This window comes from Folsomia candida, unplaced genomic scaffold, assembly GCF_002217175.1.
Source record: "Folsomia candida strain VU population unplaced genomic scaffold, ASM221717v1 Fcan01_Sc019, whole genome shotgun sequence".
In the NCBI taxonomy this organism is placed as follows: Eukaryota; Metazoa; Arthropoda; class Collembola; order Entomobryomorpha; family Isotomidae; genus Folsomia; species Folsomia candida.
In genome coordinates this window covers 154984-175442 of record NW_019091211.1, presented here as the reverse complement: position 1 = coordinate 175442, position 20459 = coordinate 154984, and the positions used below count along the sequence as shown (strand labels likewise).

The 20459-nt window shown below is 39.4% G+C and overlaps 4 protein-coding genes across 5 annotated transcripts; 1 reads left to right on the top strand and 3 right to left on the bottom strand.

Moving 5' to 3' along the window:
• The first annotated feature begins 586 nt into the window (after window positions 1-586).
• LOC110857804 lies at window positions 587-5897 on the top strand. The gene is made up of 3 exons (XM_022106415.1): window positions 587-3135; window positions 3200-4376; window positions 5166-5897. The coding sequence occupies exons 1-3, from the start codon at window positions 587-589 to the stop codon at window positions 5895-5897; spliced, it is 4458 nt and encodes a 1485-aa protein (XP_021962107.1).
• A 3302-nt stretch (window positions 5898-9199) lies between these two features.
• LOC110857582 lies at window positions 9200-11607 on the bottom strand. 2 transcript variants are annotated; one of them, XM_022106176.2, is made up of 3 exons: window positions 10897-11607; window positions 10291-10839; window positions 9200-10220 (listed from the first exon to the last, which is right to left on the bottom strand). In XM_022106176.2, exons 1-3 carry the CDS (start codon window positions 11173-11175, stop codon window positions 10083-10085), a joined length of 966 nt encoding a protein of 321 aa, XP_021961868.1. In that variant the 5' UTR covers window positions 11176-11607; the 3' UTR covers window positions 9200-10082. The 2 variants fall into 2 exon arrangements, with proteins under 2 accessions (XP_021961868.1, XP_021961867.1); XM_022106175.2 differs by having other exon boundaries at window positions 10291-11554.
• Window positions 11608-12980: 1373 nt separating this feature from the next.
• On the bottom strand, window positions 12981-14971 carry LOC110857638 (SEC14-like protein 4). Its single transcript, XM_022106239.2, has 7 exons — window positions 14690-14971; window positions 14550-14625; window positions 14424-14467; window positions 14248-14362; window positions 13967-14170; window positions 13820-13900; window positions 12981-13750 (listed from the first exon to the last, which is right to left on the bottom strand). Exons 1-7 carry the CDS (start codon window positions 14816-14818, stop codon window positions 13521-13523), a joined length of 879 nt encoding a protein of 292 aa, XP_021961931.1. The 5' UTR covers window positions 14819-14971; the 3' UTR covers window positions 12981-13520.
• Window positions 14972-18462: 3491 nt separating this feature from the next.
• Window positions 18463-20429, bottom strand: LOC110857535. The gene is made up of 4 exons (XM_022106125.2): window positions 19987-20429; window positions 19518-19789; window positions 19189-19442; window positions 18463-19115 (listed from the first exon to the last, which is right to left on the bottom strand). The coding sequence occupies exons 1-4, from the start codon at window positions 20369-20371 to the stop codon at window positions 18815-18817; spliced, it is 1212 nt and encodes a 403-aa protein (XP_021961817.1). The 5' UTR covers window positions 20372-20429; the 3' UTR covers window positions 18463-18814.
• Between the last annotated feature and the right edge of the window lie 30 nt (window positions 20430-20459).

Sequence of the window (20459 nt, the reverse complement as noted above, 5' to 3'; positions counted from 1 at the left end):
TGATTTCTCGTTGAAATAAATTGATTTGAGAGTAAAGCCAAAGGGTTATCGTCAGTTTATTTGCGGATTTCAAGCTATTTGGAATCAGAGAAATAGATTTTTATAACTTTACATCTCCTACGTTCTTTTCACTGTGCTTCGAAATCCTGTTTCTTTTGAGAGTGAAAGCTAAATCGGGTAGATTGGTCGGATCTCAACATTTTGGCGACCTTGCCAGGATTGTCGTTGTTGGTGCCATTGGACGTGGAGGATATTTTGTGTTCGAGTAGGTGGGACCGTGTCGCTTGGAGAGGATTCATTGGAATTGCCTCTTTGAGGACCCCACCCTGAGTATTCGGGGGTGTACGAGGTGATAATTTTCCTTTTGATTGTAACGACCTGAACTAGCCGCACTGGGAGCAGAGACGACCTTTGGCGGAAGGAAGCAGCAGTTAATTCTTGTGGAAATTTACCTGTATTGCCACTTTGTGGGCCCTATCCCGTGCATTCGGGAGTGATTGAGGTCTTGTTGACCAATTTGGTTCATTCACGCGAATTGCTTCTAATATATTTTGTCTTTTGGATTTACTATTCTTGAGGTTTGGCCATGGAGCAGCTCAAGTTTGAGAGGAAACCCATCCGGTCGTCGGTGACTCGAACCATCAACCTGATAGAGTCAGAGCTGACGAAAGAAACTCCGGATCGTCACACCCTTCGATGTCAATTAGAGAAGTTGGAGGTGTTGCTGACAAGGATCAACGAAGTAGATATCAAGATTTTGAGTTCAATGCGAGCCGACGGTTGTTCCGAAAAAGAATACGAAGAAGAAAGTCTCAGCATTGAAGAATATGAGGACAAGATAAGGAACACGAAGGTGAAGGCTGAAGAAATGTTTGTGCCATCCTTCCAGCTGCCTGGAGGTTCTCAAAGTCCAACGAATAGTGCTGCGTGGTACGACTCGGTGGGCACATCGCTCAACGGAGAGTCAAAACGAAGAAACTTTAAACTGCCGAAGATCCAATTACGCAAATTCAACGGTGATATGAAGGACTGGTTGAGTTGGTGGTCGCAGTTTAAGAAGATCCACGAAGATGACACACTGGCTGATAGTGATAAGTTCGACTATTTGGTGCAGGGAATGGTCATCGGATCCAGAGCAAGAGATGTGGTGGACGTTTATCCACACACTGAAGAAAATTATCCGAAGGCGATAGCGGCACTTCAAGAGCGATTTGGACAACCAAAGTTATTGAAACAATTGTACGTTCGAGAATTATTGAAGATGGTGATTCAAAACGCAAAGAGCAAAGAAGACTTCCAGTTGTGCAAAATGTATGACAAACTGGAATCTCATCTTAAGGCTTTGGAGTCCCTCAATGTGTCCCACGAACAAATGGCAGACTTTTTATATCCTATGGTGGAGTCAAGCCTTCCCGAGGACCTCCTTGTGGCGTGGCAAAGAAGTTTGTTCTACGGACATGACGGATCCCAGTCAAATCCACCCCAAAGTGAATTGGACTTCCTCCTTAAGTTTCTCAAGAAAGAAGTTGAAAACGAGGGGCAGCGATCTTTGGCCAAGAGTGGATTTGAAACAGATGAAAAGAAAAAGGAAGCTGTCAAGCAGAAGAAGACATTTTCTAGATTTCCCAAACCAGAATATGAATCAGATTATCCTACTGGTGCGGGGCTATTCAGTGGTCACTCAACGTCACAATGTGTATTTTGTAAGAAATCTGGCCATCAAAGTAGCGTGTGTCATAAGGCCGGGAATATGACGCTAAATGAGAAGAAAGAAGTGGTCAAGAAGAATAAATTGTGCTTGGTGTGTCTCAAGCCAGGACATTTCGCTCGTGATTGCACATGCCAATGGAACTGTGTTGCTTGCGAAGTCAAACATTGCAAGGCGATGTGTCCGCTCCGGTCAGTCGTGGATAAATCAAGTGAGCTTGAGGCATCGTCAAGTGCCACTAGAACCTCCGCTGCCAATTTCAACGTGGCCTGCCGAGGGGATGTGTTGTTAAAGACTCTTGTTGTGAAAGCATGTGGCCCCAAAGCCGTCACCAGTGTTCGACTTATCTATGATGAAGGGAGCCAACTCAGCAATTGTGGAGCTGCAACCATCAGCCTGATTGGAAGCAAGTGTATTGGACATGAATGGGGGAGAAATGTGTTGTTTGGCGGAGGAGTGACCGATGTGAAGAAGATCAATAAATATGCTGTTGACCTGAAGTCCTTGGATGGCCATGTTAAGAAGACTCTTGTACTTCGGGAAGCTGCAAAGATTTGCGGAAGTATTCCAAGAGTACCAGCGGGACCATGGATTCAAGCCTTGCGTAAAAAGAATATCTGGTTGAGTGACTACCAAGATTCTTATGTTGATAACCCGGAGATCGAGGTTCTCATTGACTACTGGGGACAGCTCGTTACCGGGAAGCAAGTGAAGTTGAGATGTGGGTTAATCGCAGTCGAGACCATATTCGGATGGACTCTTAGTGGACCTGTTCCCAATATCAACACAAATGACACCGTGGCTATGTCGTGTATTTCTTTGTTCCACGGCGAAGCATCCGTTCAGTGCTTGTGGAATCTGGACTCGATCGGAATTAAAGATCCGGAAGAGCATAAGTCGAAGCGAGAGAATGAAGAAGAAACGAAACGACATTTCTTGAGTACTGTTTCCAGAAATAAAGAAGGGAGATATACTGTCACATTACCATGGATAGATGGAGCTCAGAAAATTCCCGACAACAAGCTGGTTGCGGAGAAGAGACTAATCGGAACAACAGCAAAATTAAAAGCCAATGGAAACTACAAATTTTATGATCAGATCTTTGTCGATTGGGAAAAGGAGGGGATCATTGAGGCGGTATCTGAAGAAGACAATTCAACCTTGTGTCACTATCTTCCACACCGAGCAGTAATCAAAGAAGAGAGCCTTACAACCCCAGTGCGACCGGTTTTTGACGCTTCTTGCAAGGTTGGAAGAAATCCCTCTCTCAATGACTGTCTGGAGAAAGGCCCCAATTTATTGGAGCTGATTCCATCGTTACTACTACGGTTCCGAGAAAGAAAACTGGGCGTGATATCCGATGTCAGGAAGGCGTTCCAGATGATTGAAGTGGCAGAAGCCGATCGGGACTTCTTGAGATTCCTGTGGTGGAAAGAAGATGTGATCAAACTTTTCCGCCATGCGGAGAGTGATGTTTGGTGCAAATTGCAGCCCCTTCCTACTTGGAGCTGTAATTGAACTTCATCTTGAGTCAGTAAAAGAAGAGTTACGGCCAATAGCAACAGTTCTTTTGAAATCTCTTTATGTGGATAATTGTGTGACGTCGCTGGATTCGATTGAAGAATATGAAGAATTCAGGACTCATGCAACATCAATAATGGCTGATGCAAAAATGGAGCTCCGCCAGTGGGAAAGAACGGCAGTAGATGTTCCGGATGCAAAGCAGCAATTAACCCGTGTTCTCGGATTAAAGTGGGATAAAGTTCAAGACGAACTCTTTGTTGACATCCCAAAAGTAGAACTTCAACTTCAAGGAAAATTGACCAAGCGAGTCATTCTGTCCTTGGTACAACAAATATTTGACCCGATGGGATATTTGAGTCCGGCTACGCTAGTGCCAAAGTTGATGCTACAGAAGACTTGGGAAAGCAAGAAAACCTGGGATGAAGATTTGGACGACACTTTGGACATAAAGAGTGAATTTGGAGAATGGTGGAGGCAGACGTCAATGCTAGCTGAGGTCAAGATACCAAGATGGGCATTTCGTTCAGAACTGGTTAAATCAGTACAGTTTCATGTGTTCTCAGACGCCAGTGGGGCTGCCTATGCTGCTGCAGTCTTCGTGAGAGTTGAAGATCAGAAAGGGGTTACCGTACAACTCCTCCAAGCCAAGGCGAGAGTTGCTCCGCTTAAAAAGATGACCATTCCGCGATTGGAACTGTTGGGATGCACAATAGCGGCCAGACTCCACAGTTCGGTGGTGGAAGCCTTATCCATGGATGGAGTAGAGACATACTTTTGGACGGATTCTATGACAGCCTTATCTTGGATTCAAAGGAATAATGAGTGGGGAACCTTTGTAGGCAACAGGGTAAAGGAGATCTGTTCGCTAACCAAAGTGGAAAATTGTAGACACGTCCCAGGCGTTATGAATCCTGCAGATCTCCCTTCCAGGGGCTGCAACCCTGCCCAACTTCTCAAGTCTCGATGGTGGGAGGGACCAACTTGGTTACGAGGATCATCTGAAACCTGGCCATCAGGACAAGCAGAGGTGAATGAAGATGAAGTATTAAAAGAAAAGAAGAAAAATATGACAACAGTCAAACTCGTCTCGACATCTCAAGAGGCTCCGTGGTATTTGAGAAGATACTCGTCTTATTACATGAATGTGCGACTTGTGGACGAGAATTGTCAAGCTCTTTGCCAAACAGAATAGCGAAACTGGAGTGCTCAAACGGTGGGAGCTGATCCAGGCTGAAAAGACCATGTTTAGATTTGTGCAATCGGAAACCTTGCAAGCGAGAGACAGTATGATTGGCGGACTACGTGTTGAAATTAAAGATGGACTGATTTGTGTGAAAACCAAGTTGCAAAACCGTCAGGATTCAGTTGGCTTCAGATATCCGGTGTTATTGCCGAGTTCACATCCATTGGTGGAGCAACTAATTAGAGAAGAGCACATCCTGAATCAACATGCAGGGGTGCAATTTTTGATGGGAAGAATAAGGGAAAAGTGCTGGATTTTACAGGGAAGACGTGCCATCAAAAAGGTGGTGTCAGCATGTGTAACCTGTCGTCGTTTCACAACCAAGAAACCCTGTGTACCTCCCGCATCTTTGCCAGAAGACCGTGTCAAGACAGCTCAAGCGTTTCAAATTACGGGAGTGGATCTGGCTGGACCTATAATTTTGAGAAACCAGACCAAATGCTGGATGGTATTGTTCACATGTGCTGTCTATCGATGTGTACATTTGGAACTCGTCACTTCGCTTAGCACCGAAGACTTCCTGATGGCATTGTGGCGATTCATCAGCAGACGGGGGCGACCAACAAAGATTTACAGTGACAACGGCACCAACTTTGTGGGCGCCGACAATTTGTTCAGGAGTTTAAACTGGGAGAAGATTGAAAATCAGACTCAAGTGCACAGAATCCAGTGGCAATTCAATCCCCCTAGTGCAGCTTGGTGGGGTGGCTGGTGGGAGCGGCTGATTGGGAGCATCAAAGACTTGTTGAAAAGAGTTCTCAAAATCGCAAGTTAACTCAGGATCAACTTCACACTTCCCTGTGTCAAATCGAAGCCGTGATTAACGACCGGCCACTTACCTATGTAACTGAGGATCAAGAAGACCTGATTCCTCTCACCCCTTCTATGTTTCTACGAGAGATTCAAGACGTAGAGTGCCCAGAAGTTGAAGAGTTGAGCGGTCATCAACCTAGCGAAGACAATAAAGCAAAGAAGAGTCTGAGGGAAGAGTTTCGTGTCCGTTTTCGAAAAGAATACCTCAGTCAATTGGTACAGCGAGGAAAACAGGAGAAAGTCCATCCATTCCAAGTTGGTGACTTGGTCCTCATAGGCGACGACAACAAGAAAAGACTCATGTGGGATATGGGACGAGTCATCGAGCTGATGGTGGGGCGTGATGGAGAAAGTCGGGTGGCCAAAGTGAAGACCATGCATGGACATCTTATCCGACCACTGCAGCGATTATTCCCATTGGAAATCTCCAATCCAATCGAAGTTCCAGTGGTGACTCAAGAAGTAGAGAAAATTACGCCTGTTACGAAGATTCAGAAGAACGAGCAAGCCGGAGCTTTCAAGAAGTCGGTGAAAGTTAACGTGCCGATTAAGACGTCGCGCTTTGGACGACTACTGAACGAGCCGTCCAGATTTAGTGCTTCAAAGTGAATGTGCAGTGTACAATTTCTTGTTCTTGGTTATATGATAATTAGTTACAGATTCTTAGACTTGTATGTGGTTGATCTTTTGAGTTCTGCTCTCAAAAGATGGTGGGAGGAATGTTAAAAGCATAGCATAATAATATTGTTAAATTTTTACTCATTAATTTATGATCAGTATGAAAACGGAATTGGCATGTGTGGGAGTTATCAAATTACTCGTTGAGTAATTTTCTCGATACATTTTGAATTTAATAGCAGTTAGGAGTTGTCAAATGATATGTAGAGTTATTAGTATGCTGTAATTTTAATTATAAAATTAATAATATGCCATTATAGAATAGCATTTTCATGGAACATAAGATGCCCATGAAAAATGGTATGTTCAATATCGAGCGGGTGAGGGATGCGGAAATAAGAGTGTAAGTGGGATAGTGAGGAAAAAGGGACGCGTGGGTTCTGTTGAGAGAAGTGGGAAGTATTTTTTAGTGGTCGGTGTGTAGAAGTTAAGGAGAGCTAAGATTCCTCTTCCGCAAAAACTTAATTAAAAATATTTGATTAATAATTGTTTAGTCCATATAGTTGATTTCTCGTTGAAATAAATTGATTTGAGAGTAAAGCCAAAGGGTTATCGTCAGTTTATTTGCGGATTTCAAGCTATTTGGAATCAGAGAAATAGATTTTTATAACTTTACATCTCCTACGTTCTTTTCACTGTGCTTCGAAATCCTGTTTCTTTTGAGAGTGAAAGCTAAATCGGGTAGATTGGTCGGATCTCAACAATGTGTGCTAAAAACAAGTTAAATAGTTGACTCTGATGTATTGTGTACTATACTTGTATGTATATTTGTCATAAAAAATATATTTATGTATATTAATCCAGGTACTTATTTGTAGACCGAGATATGCATATTAATACACACATGCCTAACTAAGTGTAGGGACAAATTATTGGAAAATTGCATTGCAGAGAATTCATCGTTAAATTTTTCATTACTTCAGATTGATTCCGTAAAGCGATGAAAACTTCCTGAGCAAACTACTAGATGCAATCTTAATCCAGGATAATACATGTTTTAAATATTTATATTCCTCAAAGGTTCAATAAGAATGTCAATTTCCTCAACTTTATGAATAAATTATTTTCATTTCAACGAAAACAAATGCTACAAAATATCAAGCATATTCATACGTATGTAAATATGCTGCTGTATAAGTATGAATATAGTACCTATATGAATATGGTATGGCAAGGGTTAAGTTGACGATATGCATAAGGCTAATTTGGATCATAACTTGACTTAAAATTTAATATATGTACATAAGTACTTGCATACGCTGCATATTTCTCGTATTATTCGGGTGCACAATAATTTCCAGGATAGAATATTTATTCAGTATCCTCAACGTAAAGATTGGCACACTTCCGCGTTGTCTGAAATTTCGTGGGTGGACGAAACGCCTTCAAATCCGGCAGACAAAGGTGAAGATTTATCGTAGGGTTGTAATCTACTGGAATTATCTGGATGCTAATTTCTGTCAGATAATTGCCCCACTCGGACTCCTTTTTTCTTGCTTGACGCAAATTGTGGGAAATTATGGAGTACTTCGGTCATGGGGGAGGTTACAATTGGCGAGTAGTGTAGTGATGGGTAGCGTCATATTGGAGATGGCGGGTTTAATAAGTGTTGTCCTGCACAAGGCTTCACGCCCGACGGAGATGTCAAAAGAATTTTGGCACGTTTTAATGATTGACAAGCCGACAAAATTCGGGATGAAAGTGTTTGCTTCTTTGCCCAAGCTAAAAGTTAGTATTGGCAAGTTTACCGTTATGGAGAAAAATACGGCGTTGATTGTGTGCAAATTAGTGGCTGATTATACATTCACGTTATTGTTAACTTTTTAAGAAAATTATAACAACGGGGAGATGTATATAAATACGTATACGCTTAAATTTGACTCAACCTGAGGTGAACCCATTTACATTTTATTTTACTTATCCAAAGCTTAAGATTATAGTTAACAAATAACTTAAATCCACCTATATACAGGGGTGGGACAGAAGAAGGAGCCACTAGAATTTTAGGGGTGGCGTGTGATGCACAGTCGCGGCATTTTCAAAATTTGCATATGTCATACCCAGATAGTTAACGAAAATTTAGCACTATTCAGATTTTCCCTACGGTTAAAAATGCCCCTACAGCACCCCCCAGAGTGCGAGGCACGCATAAAAGTGTTTTCCAACGACATATTGAGCCAGAGAGCGATTGTTAGAAAATTTGCTGCAAATGGATTTATCGTCGATCGAAAGTACGTTTCTAATGTACTTAAAAACGTTGGAATCAAGCGAAGGGAAAAAGCGGTTAGAGCTCCACCCCCACGGAAAGGATACCCAAGATCCGCTTGAACCAAAAAGTTTATCCGGAAAATCAATTTTTCGCCAAAACGGTAAATCCACCAACTAAAAGTTGCATGGCGAAAATGTTAAACGTTAGTAGGAGAACATTTCTAGAGTCAGTCACAATGACCTACAGCAAGTGACTCGTAGGAAATCCCGAGATCATGCTCTCAACCCAACTTATTTCTCACAAAATAGCAGCCTACGCGAACGATTTTTAAAAAAGTTTGGGTATAACAATTATTCCTACTATATAAACTCTCGTTAGTTCCTCTGATATCAATCCGATGTTTTTTTTTGGATTCGGGTACTTAAAACGGAGCCTTCTTGAAAGGAAAACGCGCACGTTTTGATGCACTTTGGAAAAGTGTTCAGGACGAGTGGTGCAGAATCACTCTGAAAATGGTGTCAAAGGTCATGACTGGTTGGAAAAAGCGACTGAGGCTCGTTAGATAAACTAAAGGGCTTCACACTGAACCAATTACCAAACTTCACAAACGAATAATAAGGCCGCAATAAATTTAGGCAAAGTGGCTCCTTCTTCTGTCCCACCCCTCTGTATTTAATGGTTAATAGCTAATACCCCAGTGTTCAATGATACCCACCCCACGCAACAAAGCCCAGGTCCTCCATTAACTTTCCAAGAGTGAAATACAGTTCATCCAAGCTTTCGCCTTCAAAAAATATTTATTTAACATCTTAAATAAATACACACCTTATAATTTGATTTAAGCAATTAAGCTATTTTATACTGCACTTACCCCCCGCATCCTCCACAACTTCAGCAACCGCACGTACAGTTTCAGAGAGAACTCGTTGTGACTGACCGTTACCGTTGAAGTCCTCTTCGCGTCTTGGAAGGCAATTGATGCAATTCAGAATGACAATTAAGACAAAACCGAGTAGTAAATAAGTGCTCGTCATACTAAATTTATTGTTTAAGCTTTTAGAGAACATTCCCAGCATGAGGTCTGAACAGTGATAAGAAATGTAACTATCGACATGCCAATTTTTAGTAATTGGTTAACACTAAAAAAATTTATTGGAAAACCCATCTGGTAATATGACGTATTTTTTGCCTGGGTTGCATATAAATACGTTACGCGATTAATATCACTGTTTTTGAGACAACTGTTGATTAGGCATATTTTGTAAATTTTAATTAGTAAATGTACATACATGCCTATCCAAAGGTCACTGAAGTGTAATCATTAGCAGAAATTTACGATAGATAAGTAATGAGTATGAGTCATATTGATTTGCAAGTATATCAAATAAATTATCATTTAACAAAACAAGACGTAATAATCACTGCCTACTTTTATTACGGTCTATGCATACGTATGTATGTAGGTATGCATGTATAAGTGGAATTTCGCCTCCTTTACATATCTTTACAGGTCTAAACTTTTACTATTGTGTATTTCAACAAGAAATTGTCTAGTTTCCAAACATTTCACAAATACATGTAAAGTAAATGTGGTATCAACTAATTAAGGACCGCAAAGAAGTATCTCTGATAAAAATAAACCGGAAAATGACCTGACTTGTCTAAATGAACATTGGGGTTTTTAAGTTGCTGTGATAGAAAACATTATATTTTGAACAAAATGTCATTTGATACCGGTATAAATTTACCATTTAAAAAAACATAGTGACAATTTGTTTAACAATTTCTTAGCGGCTCCAAAAGTAATTTTATTAGTAATTTTTACGGTCATGTTGAAATATTTTAATATCAGAATTGGTTGAAATACCAGAATTTTAGTGAGAAAGAATACTATTATTGAGATAGTTTTAATTAAGTCTCCTGCGTTTGTCCACTGGTTCCTCGGAAAATTGTACGATTTCAGTCTTAGTAATTGCAGGTTTTGCGTTATGGAGTTCTATGAGATCAAATACAATAACATCGAACAGCTCAGTTTTTCGATCAACCTGAAATATGTAAGAAGTAAGATTTCAGTAAAATGCATACAATCGAATAACATTATCAAATTATTGATACCTGTCGACTAACTGGATCCCCAAATCTACACAATGTTGCAAAATGCTCGCAGTTATTTTTGTAAATTTCGAAATCAAACATTTGTCCCAAAAATGATTCCGCGATTGCAACCACGTCACACCCTTCTCTTGCCTTGACCCCTTTGCGCTCAGCCCACTCTTGTAAATTATTTATGCGACAAGTACTCTGAAATTTTTGCGAGGAGCAAATTTGTGCCAAACTTTCCCTCACGATTTTATAATTCCAAATCGTCCTCTCCCCGACATGTATGCAATCCCCGTCACCCACGTAAACCGTCCAATGTCTGTAGAAACCTGAGCTTCTCTTGATCTCGATGAGGTCACCGGGCATAGCAATTTTTATGACTTCCTCGTAATGCTGATAACCCCAGGGATTGAGGTCACAAAAGTAGTCTTCGACACTTTGGCGTCGTTCTGCATCCTCCTCATCGACGGATGACCACAGCGGTTTGTCATACTTGACGACACTCATCAGCATTTGGCGTCGTTGGCTGGGATGTTTTGGATATCGCAGGTCAAATTTTTCAACCTGCGTTAAATCATGGATCATTTCATCACTCATGTTTCTTAACTTGGCGTTGTTTACAGTGGCGAGTTTTCCCAAGTTGTTGACCCGACATGGAGATTCCGAAAAGCTGAAAATATCGGTGAATTTATCCACGGAAAATTTTACTTTGTCTGAAAAATCTTCTTCAATTAAGTGCAGGACAAACTCATCTCGCACAAATAAAACCCAATTGTTGTTGTGTGGTCGTCTCAATTTGTCCTGAATTTCGATCAAGTCGCCAAATTTTGCTAGTTTTAATACCAACTCGGCGTTGTGAAAATTATCGCGTAATTTTTTTGGAGATTGGTTTCCTTCCATTGACCCGTTATTTTATTAGGTAATTGAGGATCTGAATCTGTCTGGAGTGAAGGATTGCTTAAATGCTACTGATGAGTGAGCAGATCTAATCATTTTATTTGTATATTAATATATAGAGATAAATATGTACTTCTCTCTTGTTTTTCTGAAGGTTTAGTTTTTTTGTGGTTTTGTCTGAAAGATCGACATAATAAATATGTATACACAATATGCACAACCTAACCCAACTTGCACGAAGGATGTTAAAAAACGCAACAGTAGATCTACTGGAGATACTTATGTATATGTACATATAGTGCTACAGATAATAACGAACTCGTAATCTGGCAGAGGATGTAAATATGTAAATGGGGAGACAATTTGGCAAGACTAAAAACATCAGGGGAGGATTAATCATTATTACATTCATATAATGTAAATATGCATATGTAGGTACATACAGGCTGGACAAGTTTATCAGTTTGTCGGCATTTTCTTACCCCAGACACATACCACACCACACCACCAAAGATCCAAAGTCCATCCAAATGCGTAGAACAATCTGTAATTGTGTTGAATTGACTATACAAATACGTAAAATTGTTAAACCGTCTATGAAATTTTAGAGAAACTGGGGGAAGTCGTATGGAAGGATACAAATTAAGAAAGTATTAAAGATGATAAATAAATATACCGTAAAACCTCTATTTATAGCCGGGGCTAAAATCCAAAACTGAGGGTCACGGACCCGGCTAAAATTAGAGACCGGCTATAATTAGAGACCCGGCCAAATGTTGTTGCTCCAAAAATTTTAGATGTTACAAAACCAAATATAATTCATGTTGACTCAATTTGACTTTTCTAATTTAGCAAGATAAGCCATAAGTAACCCATTCACTTTTAATCTACATCTTGAAACGAAGTTTAGCAGGTTTTTAAATTTTATGTCATAATTATATCCATTATTAACCTGAAATTAATAGAAAAAAAATAGTAGTTCAACTTATTCGTTGATTGGCATAATGTGCAACATTTTTCTTTAATAGACTATGAACAGGGACACAGCGGACAAGACAGGCCATAATTAGAGACCCGGCCATAATTGGGGACCCGGCTATAATTAGAGACCCGGCTAAAATTTTGAAATCTTGGTCTCTAGACCCGGCTATATTTGGAGACCGGCTATAATTAGAAGAGGGCTATAAATAGAGGTTTTACGGTATATGTAGAAATATAGGTTTTCGTCTATGTGAAATAAAACTCTGAGGCGAGACTGATGTATTTTTTATGCAAGCGTGATCCTCATATTTATGTATCACGATGAGTGCAACAGAAACACGGGATGATCATCCTGTGATGAGAAGTGGTTTAAAATATCCGGAATTTCTAAAGTCCATAGGTACCTGATGTGTTGTGTGATTCATAACCCTGAAATGATTTTACTCCATGGCCACATTTACGCCCGCCACACCCACTCAAAGGGATAAAACCCACAAAAATTAGTAACTTCAAAATCCATAAAAAATCAAATGTTACTAGGATTTTGATAAAATTTACATTTTTGTGATCCCAGATACTTGTGTGATCATATCGAGTAGTAATCTCAACTTTCTTTTTAAATTGTCTAATTTTCAAGACACCTCTGCTCATGAATTATTCGAGAAAGAGCTGTTTTTTAATCCACTCAGAATTCCCATCGATACGTAACTATGAAATTATGTACATATGTAGACTACATAATGTAGTTATGTACTTAAAAAGGTATTAAGTTAAGTGGGAATGTGTAACTGATCATGATTTAATACTATGCACTCTCGACCATAATAAACACTTTTTACAGATATACTACATGCTTCTTTTATTCATAATATGGTACATATATAAGTATCTATAAAACTCCTTGATTACAAAACCAATTGTCGTAGGTCACGGATATAAAACTTTAGTTGTGTTACGGAGGTACTCTGGGAAATTTATACAAAGTTTTTGTAACTGCATGGAATTTGTAAAATTTGCAAAGCATACAAACTATATATGCATTATTCAGATTACAATTATGTACTTTGATAACTGTAACTTTTGCATACCTGAGCAAACAATGTTACAAAGTTGCAACGTGGTGTAAACCCAAGTTGTTTTAAATAAAAATCCCCATAAATTAAACTTCAAGTACTATTAATTTTCTGCTGTTTTAGGTAGTCGGAAGTACTCGTATTTGTATATTTATTTGTTTTACTCCATGATAAATTTCCCAGCGATTAATTACAATTTATATAATCTATTTACAATCTTTCTCATATTTCGGTACCTCTTTATTCAATCCGATAGTACTTAATGAGTTACTTTACTATAGCAAATTCAAATTTCTACACATTTGTACATCTATAAACCTCTCCTGAGTCCCGCAACTCTTGAAAATCTAAGGATTCCTTCTTTGATCCCAAGTACTTTCGAGATAGCTGATCTTTGTCCATTTCCTTCATAAGGAAACGCAACGAGTGTGCCTTGTCCCGGCCCAAAACGGTAATTAGATCACGTGTATTCTTGAACAGGGCGGGTTTCAAGGCGTCGTACAATGGAACGAATACTTCAGGTGCTACACATAAAATACCCAAAATGCAAACCATATTCCAGAATTTGACCATAAAATCAATGAAATTCGTACCGTTTATGATAATGATTTTATGGAGCAAACCAGCAAAATGATCCTGATACGTCGTGATAAGATGAAAGTAGATGGGGAGACCTATTAAAAATTAAGTAGTAATGTTTACGCTATAACAATTGGAAAACAATTACGTGGTCCATTTACATCGTCCACAGGCTTGCTCAATTAGGTTAAAGTTGCTCAGGTCGAACATCATGGTCAGTTGGGTCACATTTTGCCCATCAGCAATCATTCTCCTCGCCATCTGCTCTGCTTCTTCAAACGTTCGGTCAATATATCGCATCAATTTTTTGGATTCGCCGCTTATGACCATGCGGCGTATGTCCCAATCGACCGACACTGATATGACTAATGAGACGAATTTTTAAATTTTGTAAGATAATTTTTGACACGAATAAGAATACACTATTTATTCATTTATGTACCTGGTTTCTTATCCCGATCACAACCTTCTATGTAAATTTTAAATTCGTAATCAGACTTAGCCCAGTCTTCTTGTAAAATTGTGTCCATTTGGTTCTCTTGTCTCCACGATACCATCTGATGCGTTAAGGGTTAAGTAAGTGAAAAAATTAGTCGAAAATAAATAAAAATATCTCACATTCATTAGACGTTTTTCAGCCGTAGGAATATCAAAATTACTGTCTAAATTGATAAAGTTTGCAAAATTATGTACTTTAGTATGTACTTTAATTTCAGCCGTAATTGTGCCAATAATCGTGTGTACCTCTCAGCCAGCGAATAATGTAGACATCTTCTTTCATATAATCTTCCGGCAGACGGGAAATGATTAATTCTCTAAACTTTAATACCAAAGTTAACGATAATTGTTAAAAATCAAAGGTAATTTTTTAACTGACTACTTACAATATCCAGTTTAATTTTCTGCTCCTCGGTAAGTGTAAGAAATTCATTTAAAGAGATTTGCGCTGAAAACTTGGTAAAAACTGAAATTATGAGTATGATTACAGAACCAGCCTTACGTGAATAAATCATTGTTTTGTACAATTTATTGAAATATGTAATGAATAGTTTCAAGAAATGCTGTGAAATAATGTAAGACTGGAACTATGCAAACCTTGCACTCGTTTGGTGCAGGATTATTGCTAAATACGGACGCAGGTTCAGGTTTTCTTTGTTTTATTGTGATGCCATGAGTAATATAGCAAAACGTGAGAAAATTCATTGCAGGGTACATTGCACGTGAAAGTAAGTAAATGTTAATTAGATAGCAAGACATCCCGATTACGAAAAAGACTTTATCTCATGGAATTGTATAAATTGTTGTAGTTGTATCTTGTTAATTAAAGCAACTTCGTTATCTTTTGATGTCATCTACTATTTATATATAAACTTGAATATCCAGTTATTTATCCAATAGGTGCAGACTTCAGATCTTTGGAATGACTCATACGTCAATAAATCAGACTTTAGGTGAGGAGATTTTTATTTATATCTTGCATTAGATAAATATAGTATGAGGGTTTATGTCGTAGCTGTGATACAATATGGTCAACTATCTATTTATTTATGTGGTTGTGAAGGACGGATGTTTTGCTAAGTTGATGAACTTTTTTTACCTTTCTTGTTAATATAATTAGTTTAAACTAATTAATTTTAATTTAATTAAACTAAATTTTTCGATATGGTGCAAAAGAAAAGTAAGTTTTATTACTTTCATACATGTGCAGGTGAACTGTTCACAACACAGCCAGGAGAAATAATTCAGATGCATGGACATAAGACGCTTATGTAAATATTATATGCATGTACACATATATGTACATATCAGAGTATAAAGCCAGGTCGAACTTTTCCTATTTCGATATCTGAGGTTGCCGGATAACTTTTAAGATTTAAAAATGAATGGAAGGGAGCGCACACATATTTTTGGTACAAAACTTTGTTCAATGTAGTAGTTTGTGACTGTAGTACCAGCACTATATTTTACCAATTATCGGTAATTGGTGCGAAAAATTCCTGTTCAATACCTTACAAAGTGTGTTAACGTCAAAGTGATTGCGTAATTTCAATCTTGAATTGTTTAAGCTGTTTTGAGTGACTGTAATACCAGCACTATCTTTAAGTAATTATCTCGCTAATTAAAGGCGGTAGAAATTGTTTTTTCACTTTAAAAAATTTGTCAACTTCAAAATAATTTCACAGTTGTATTTGGACTGATTAAGTCGTTTTGAGTGACTGTAATACCAACACTATCTTAACCAATTATATTAGTAATTATGCTCATCACAAATTACAATTACACTACAACTTATTTTAAAATTTGGTACAATTGTATTTTAAATAAATAACGTCATGATCTGTGTTTGCCCCCTCCAACTACCATTATGCAGTTCTCAATGCTGAAAAGTCTTATGGCATCCAGGTCGAACCCAGCCTATTCCGGTTCGACCTGGCTTTATACTCTGGTACATATGTTTGTGCATATTTATGTACGATTACAGATATTTGTGTGCATACATACTTATGTATATAGATATATAACTGCATAAATACGAAAATAGAATATTTAACGCAGGACTCTCTTAAGTTTTGATAAGGCAGCACAAATTTATTCGCAAAGATACGCACATTTATGTACAAAATTTGACAATGATTACGCAAATTGTAACATAATTTGTGTAAACTTTGTATTATCTAAACTACTAAACATTCAACATTTTCCGGAATATCGCATCGTCTATTTACACCGTCAAAGAGGAGTGGTGGAGGACATCGGAATACATTCACCTGTTCCTGGAGGCAGTAGATGAACAAGGCGCAGTCATGAGGATGAGGAAACATCTCGTTGGGTTTCCCAAGACAGGAAATTTCACAGTCAACCAACTCTGGCAGTTCACATCTTCGCGTTACGGGATCAAAAATAAGCGGGGCTGGACACCTGAACTCCGTCAAATTTCCAGCATTGCAATTAATAAATTTTTCGCAGTCGTATGGATGCGGGTACATCCCATCAGGTTTGTCAGTACATGTAAAAATATCGGGATTAATTGTCGTAGAAATGGGCAGCTGTGTCGTCGTAGTAGACAAAATAGGTTCTTCGCTCGGCGTAGTGCTCGTTGGTTCTTCTGTCGTAGGCACCGTGGGACGTTCGGGAAGGTCAATGTACCAAATTCTGTCGAATGACTCGCAAATACTTCCCCCAATCGGGCACCACGTCCCCGCAAAAATGTATATCCTATTCAAACTTTCCACGAATACGGCGCTCGCTCCGGAATATTGTCTGCTCCCCGACACTGGGAAGTTGGACACCCGCAGAACCGCGGTTTCCATCGTTTCCGGGTCGAATCGGAGGATTGAATCGGTGTAGAAGCCCAACTCCTGGTCAGCATAGTTCCCGATAATGTAGGCATACCGCCCATCCCACGCAGAGGCGGAACCCCACCCACCAACTAATTTGGGGAAAGTTGGTGGTCCATACGTCTCAGTAAATGAAGACAAGTCCAGTTTTGTAACGGGATTAGTCGGATTAGTGGCGGATCCATTGTTCCCAAAAATGAATGCCGACCCAGACCCGTCAGATACGGCGATGAGACTAGAATGATTTACGACCAGGTCGCCTACTCTTTCCGTTGTCAAGGTGACCATATTAAAAGCGACGATTCCTTGTCTGTCGTTTTTACCACCGAGAATAAAGGCAACGTTCAGGTCCTCAGGGGAAGTCACGAGAGCACTGTACTGATTGCTGGATGGGAGCGAGGCCACCTCCTCGACCGTGTTTGTGGACGGGTCGAATTTGTAAATTTCATGGCGTGAGTTGTACTGACGATCGTCGCCCCCAATGTAGTAGATATTTCCGAATGCGTCAATTGATGCGGATCCGAGGCGAATGTTGACCGGAAGTGTGGCCACTAGTTGGATAGTGTCGGAGGTGATGTCGAACTTGAAAATGTCGCTGGAATTTGTGTAATAATCGGCACCATATCCGCCCAAGATGTAGACCGTGTCAGGGTCACGTAATATGGCGGAGGTTCCACTTATCGTCCTTGGAAACCTTGCTCTACTTTGAGTTGCGACGAGTTGTTGTGCGTGTGTCGTATGAGAGTTGAGGATTGTGGCGATTAAGATGGCTATTAAGGAAATGGAGAGGTGCATGGTGAAGGTCTGCAGGAGAGAAATTTTGAGGAATTATTATTTTGCGGTATGAGAATGGACAATGGTGGTGTAATGCAGATGCCAATTTATGGCAGATAAGTCAGTCGAATGTGTGGAGTGGTTGAGTTGAGATTAACAAGTGAGGAAACCAACAATTGAAGTAATGTATTTAACTGATTTTTTAAGTATCTGTTCGCTTTTGGATTGACGTAGATATCAAAGGAAATGAGGTTTCCAAAAGTGTCACACGTGCAGAGACACAAAAAAATTATGCAAATGTACAATTCCTTACGAAGGAAACAGCGAACACCGATTAATGATATTTGTTATCAGATAATTGAATTACTCTGTTAGTGATATTGAGTCATTGAAATTGCATTTGATGGTCCAGGTATGGAGACACGTTTCATACGTATCGTCGTTTTAATGCGATCCGTAGAATGGTGATTTGCATGCTATTAATATATAAGGATGACAAGATTGTCATATGAATTTCGTAAGTTCGACTTTATGTACGATACAAATTAAATTAGTTAAATTCATAATTTATTTATTTTTAAAATTGTCTATAATTTTAGACTAGTCATACAATTTTTTGTCGATGACAATCATAATATGAATAAAACTTGAGTCTGGAATCACTGCAAACAAGGCAAATGTAGTCAAATTTAAGATTTTTTGAACACAAATTGTGCTACATTCTACCCACATAGATACAATTATGTATTTGACACAATTATATTACTTACTTCGGTACTAAAAAAATCATTATTCTACAAATAATTGTTTTAAGGATACTAATCAATACACCATGCAAAATAAGTGTAAGGGCATTCACTCGACTTAATGATCAATTTTATGTCAACTTTGATTGAATCATTTCGTATTGTATGATTCTGGCCAAGGGATGGTTGGCCTGACCTCCGTGAGTGGAGCCTCGTTCTTCAACATCCTTCCCCCGTCTTGAGTCAGCCTTAGATAATAATCTGAAGTACAACGGACTCCGTCCTCATCCAAAGGCAAAAACGGGGACCCTACTGGAATCTGACTGTCGTCTTCTGCCGTCTTGGCGATCTGGTTCGCTTCGTTGTATTCGTCCCACATGGAAATGTAAATCCCCTCCACTCCGATCCTCTTCATGTTGTAGAATTGTCTCCACATGAAATCTCCGTGTTGCCTACAAGTAGTTTTATCGATTATTTTTTGAGATTTAATAAAAAATTAGGTACCAAATTTAGCGAGATTTGTACCTGTGACGAGCCGTATTATTGCCGGGTATGACGCAGGGTTGGTAGTCGATTCCAAGAGTACGCAGAAGGTCATGATCAGGCGTCTGCACATTTTCATAGTAGTGATCGACGTCAGGAAGATTTGTAATGCGACCCACCATCCAGGGAGAAATCATGTGGAACGATGTGTAGACTTCCATGAAACCTGGTCTCGAGTCCTCGTTCTCATTTCGCCAATGTGTGGGGACCCCTCCGATCACGTACAGATTTTGATCCTATCAATTAATTTACATTCGTATAATTGGTCATATTAATCATCAGAATGGTCATTATTTTGCACCAAATCTCACCTTGAACCAATTAATGACGTTCAACGCTTGTTCAGGGGTGAAGGGCCGTTGACCGTCGTTAAACCCAAATCCCCAAATGCAAACTACGGGCATACCATTTTGCATAGCGTAGGCTGGGGATGAAATGTACTGTGACATTTTCTGAGTCCAGTCCTCCTTTATTTGCTCTTCCACGGCAAGCCAGTCACTCACGTCGTACATAATGTAAAACTTGCGTCCGTGGAGTTCTGAGAATACTTTGACCTTTTCTGCCATCGCGTCACGGGTAGGACCTTTAATCATAAGCCAAAAAATTTGAGTTCAACGCATTCACAGAACTATTTGTACAAGTGACAGCTAGAAAATGACCAGGGGAATACGCGAAGTTCAGCACAAGAGTACCACAAAAGTGGTAATTTAATAGTGGAGATTTAAATGGTCGTGGGTAATAGTTAGCTATCTATTTATTTCTGGGGAAAAATATGTTTACCTTCACCACCGAATGGGTTAAACCGTTGTAAGGCGACGGTGTCAATGTCGTGCTCTCTCATCCATCGGAACTGGACGTCGAGGGTTTGGTTATTAAACGATGAGAAAATTCGAGCCGGTTGCCCATTTCCAAGCGGTGGGAAATCAGTGGCGAAATATTCTGTATATTCTCTCATGTCCGGATAGGACTCGAGGGCGTGATTCGTGAGGGAGGGGGGCTGACCCCAATCCCGACTCCAGTGCCAGTAAGCATCGATAGGTGATCCATCACCCCGTGCAGCAAACCAGCCTTGAAAACCTATCGTGATTTTACCCACGACGTCGGACTGTGCAGTGGAAAGGTCCACAAGTTTTAAAATTCCTAAAATGACTATAATTAACTTCATGGTTAATTTTTGTTGGATTTGACCGAGTAACAGACTGTGAAGAGTTGCATTTGCCTATTCCCTTTTGTACTCTGAGGATTTTTTTATC

Bases quoted from the DNA above. Each gene is read 5' to 3' on its own strand.
- LOC110857638 (XM_022106239.2), bottom strand. From the start codon at position 14,818: ATGATTTATTCACGTAAGGCTGGTTCTGTAATCATACTCATAATTTCA. The intron at 14,468-14,549 runs GTACACACGATT...TTATCAATTTAG, and splicing joins CATTATTCGCTGGCTGAGAG to ACAGTAATTTTGATATTCCT. The intron at 13,751-13,819 runs GTACGAATTTCA...TTTTATGTGTAG, and splicing joins TAAAATCATTATCATAAACG to CACCTGAAGTATTCGTTCCA.
- LOC110857804 (XM_022106415.1), top strand. From the start codon at position 587: ATGGAGCAGCTCAAGTTTGAGAGGAAACCCATCCGGTCGTCGGTGACT. The intron at 3,136-3,199 runs GTGGAAAGAAGA...TGCAAATTGCAG, and splicing joins GACTTCTTGAGATTCCTGTG to CCCCTTCCTACTTGGAGCTG. The intron at 4,377-5,165 runs GTGCGACTTGTG...CAATCCCCCTAG, and splicing joins ACTCGTCTTATTACATGAAT to TGCAGCTTGGTGGGGTGGCT.
- LOC110857582 (XM_022106175.2), bottom strand. From the start codon at position 11,175: ATGGAAGGAAACCAATCTCCAAAAAAATTACGCGATAATTTTCACAAC. The intron at 10,221-10,290 runs GTATCAATAATT...TACATATTTCAG, and splicing joins GGGATCCAGTTAGTCGACAG to GTTGATCGAAAAACTGAGCT.
- LOC110857535 (XM_022106125.2), bottom strand. From the start codon at position 20,371: ATGAAGTTAATTATAGTCATTTTAGGAATTTTAAAACTTGTGGACCTT. The intron at 19,443-19,517 runs GTGAGATTTGGT...ATTAATTGATAG, and splicing joins ACGTCATTAATTGGTTCAAG to GATCAAAATCTGTACGTGAT. The intron at 19,116-19,188 runs GTACAAATCTCG...AACTACTTGTAG, and splicing joins AATAATACGGCTCGTCACAG to GCAACACGGAGATTTCATGT.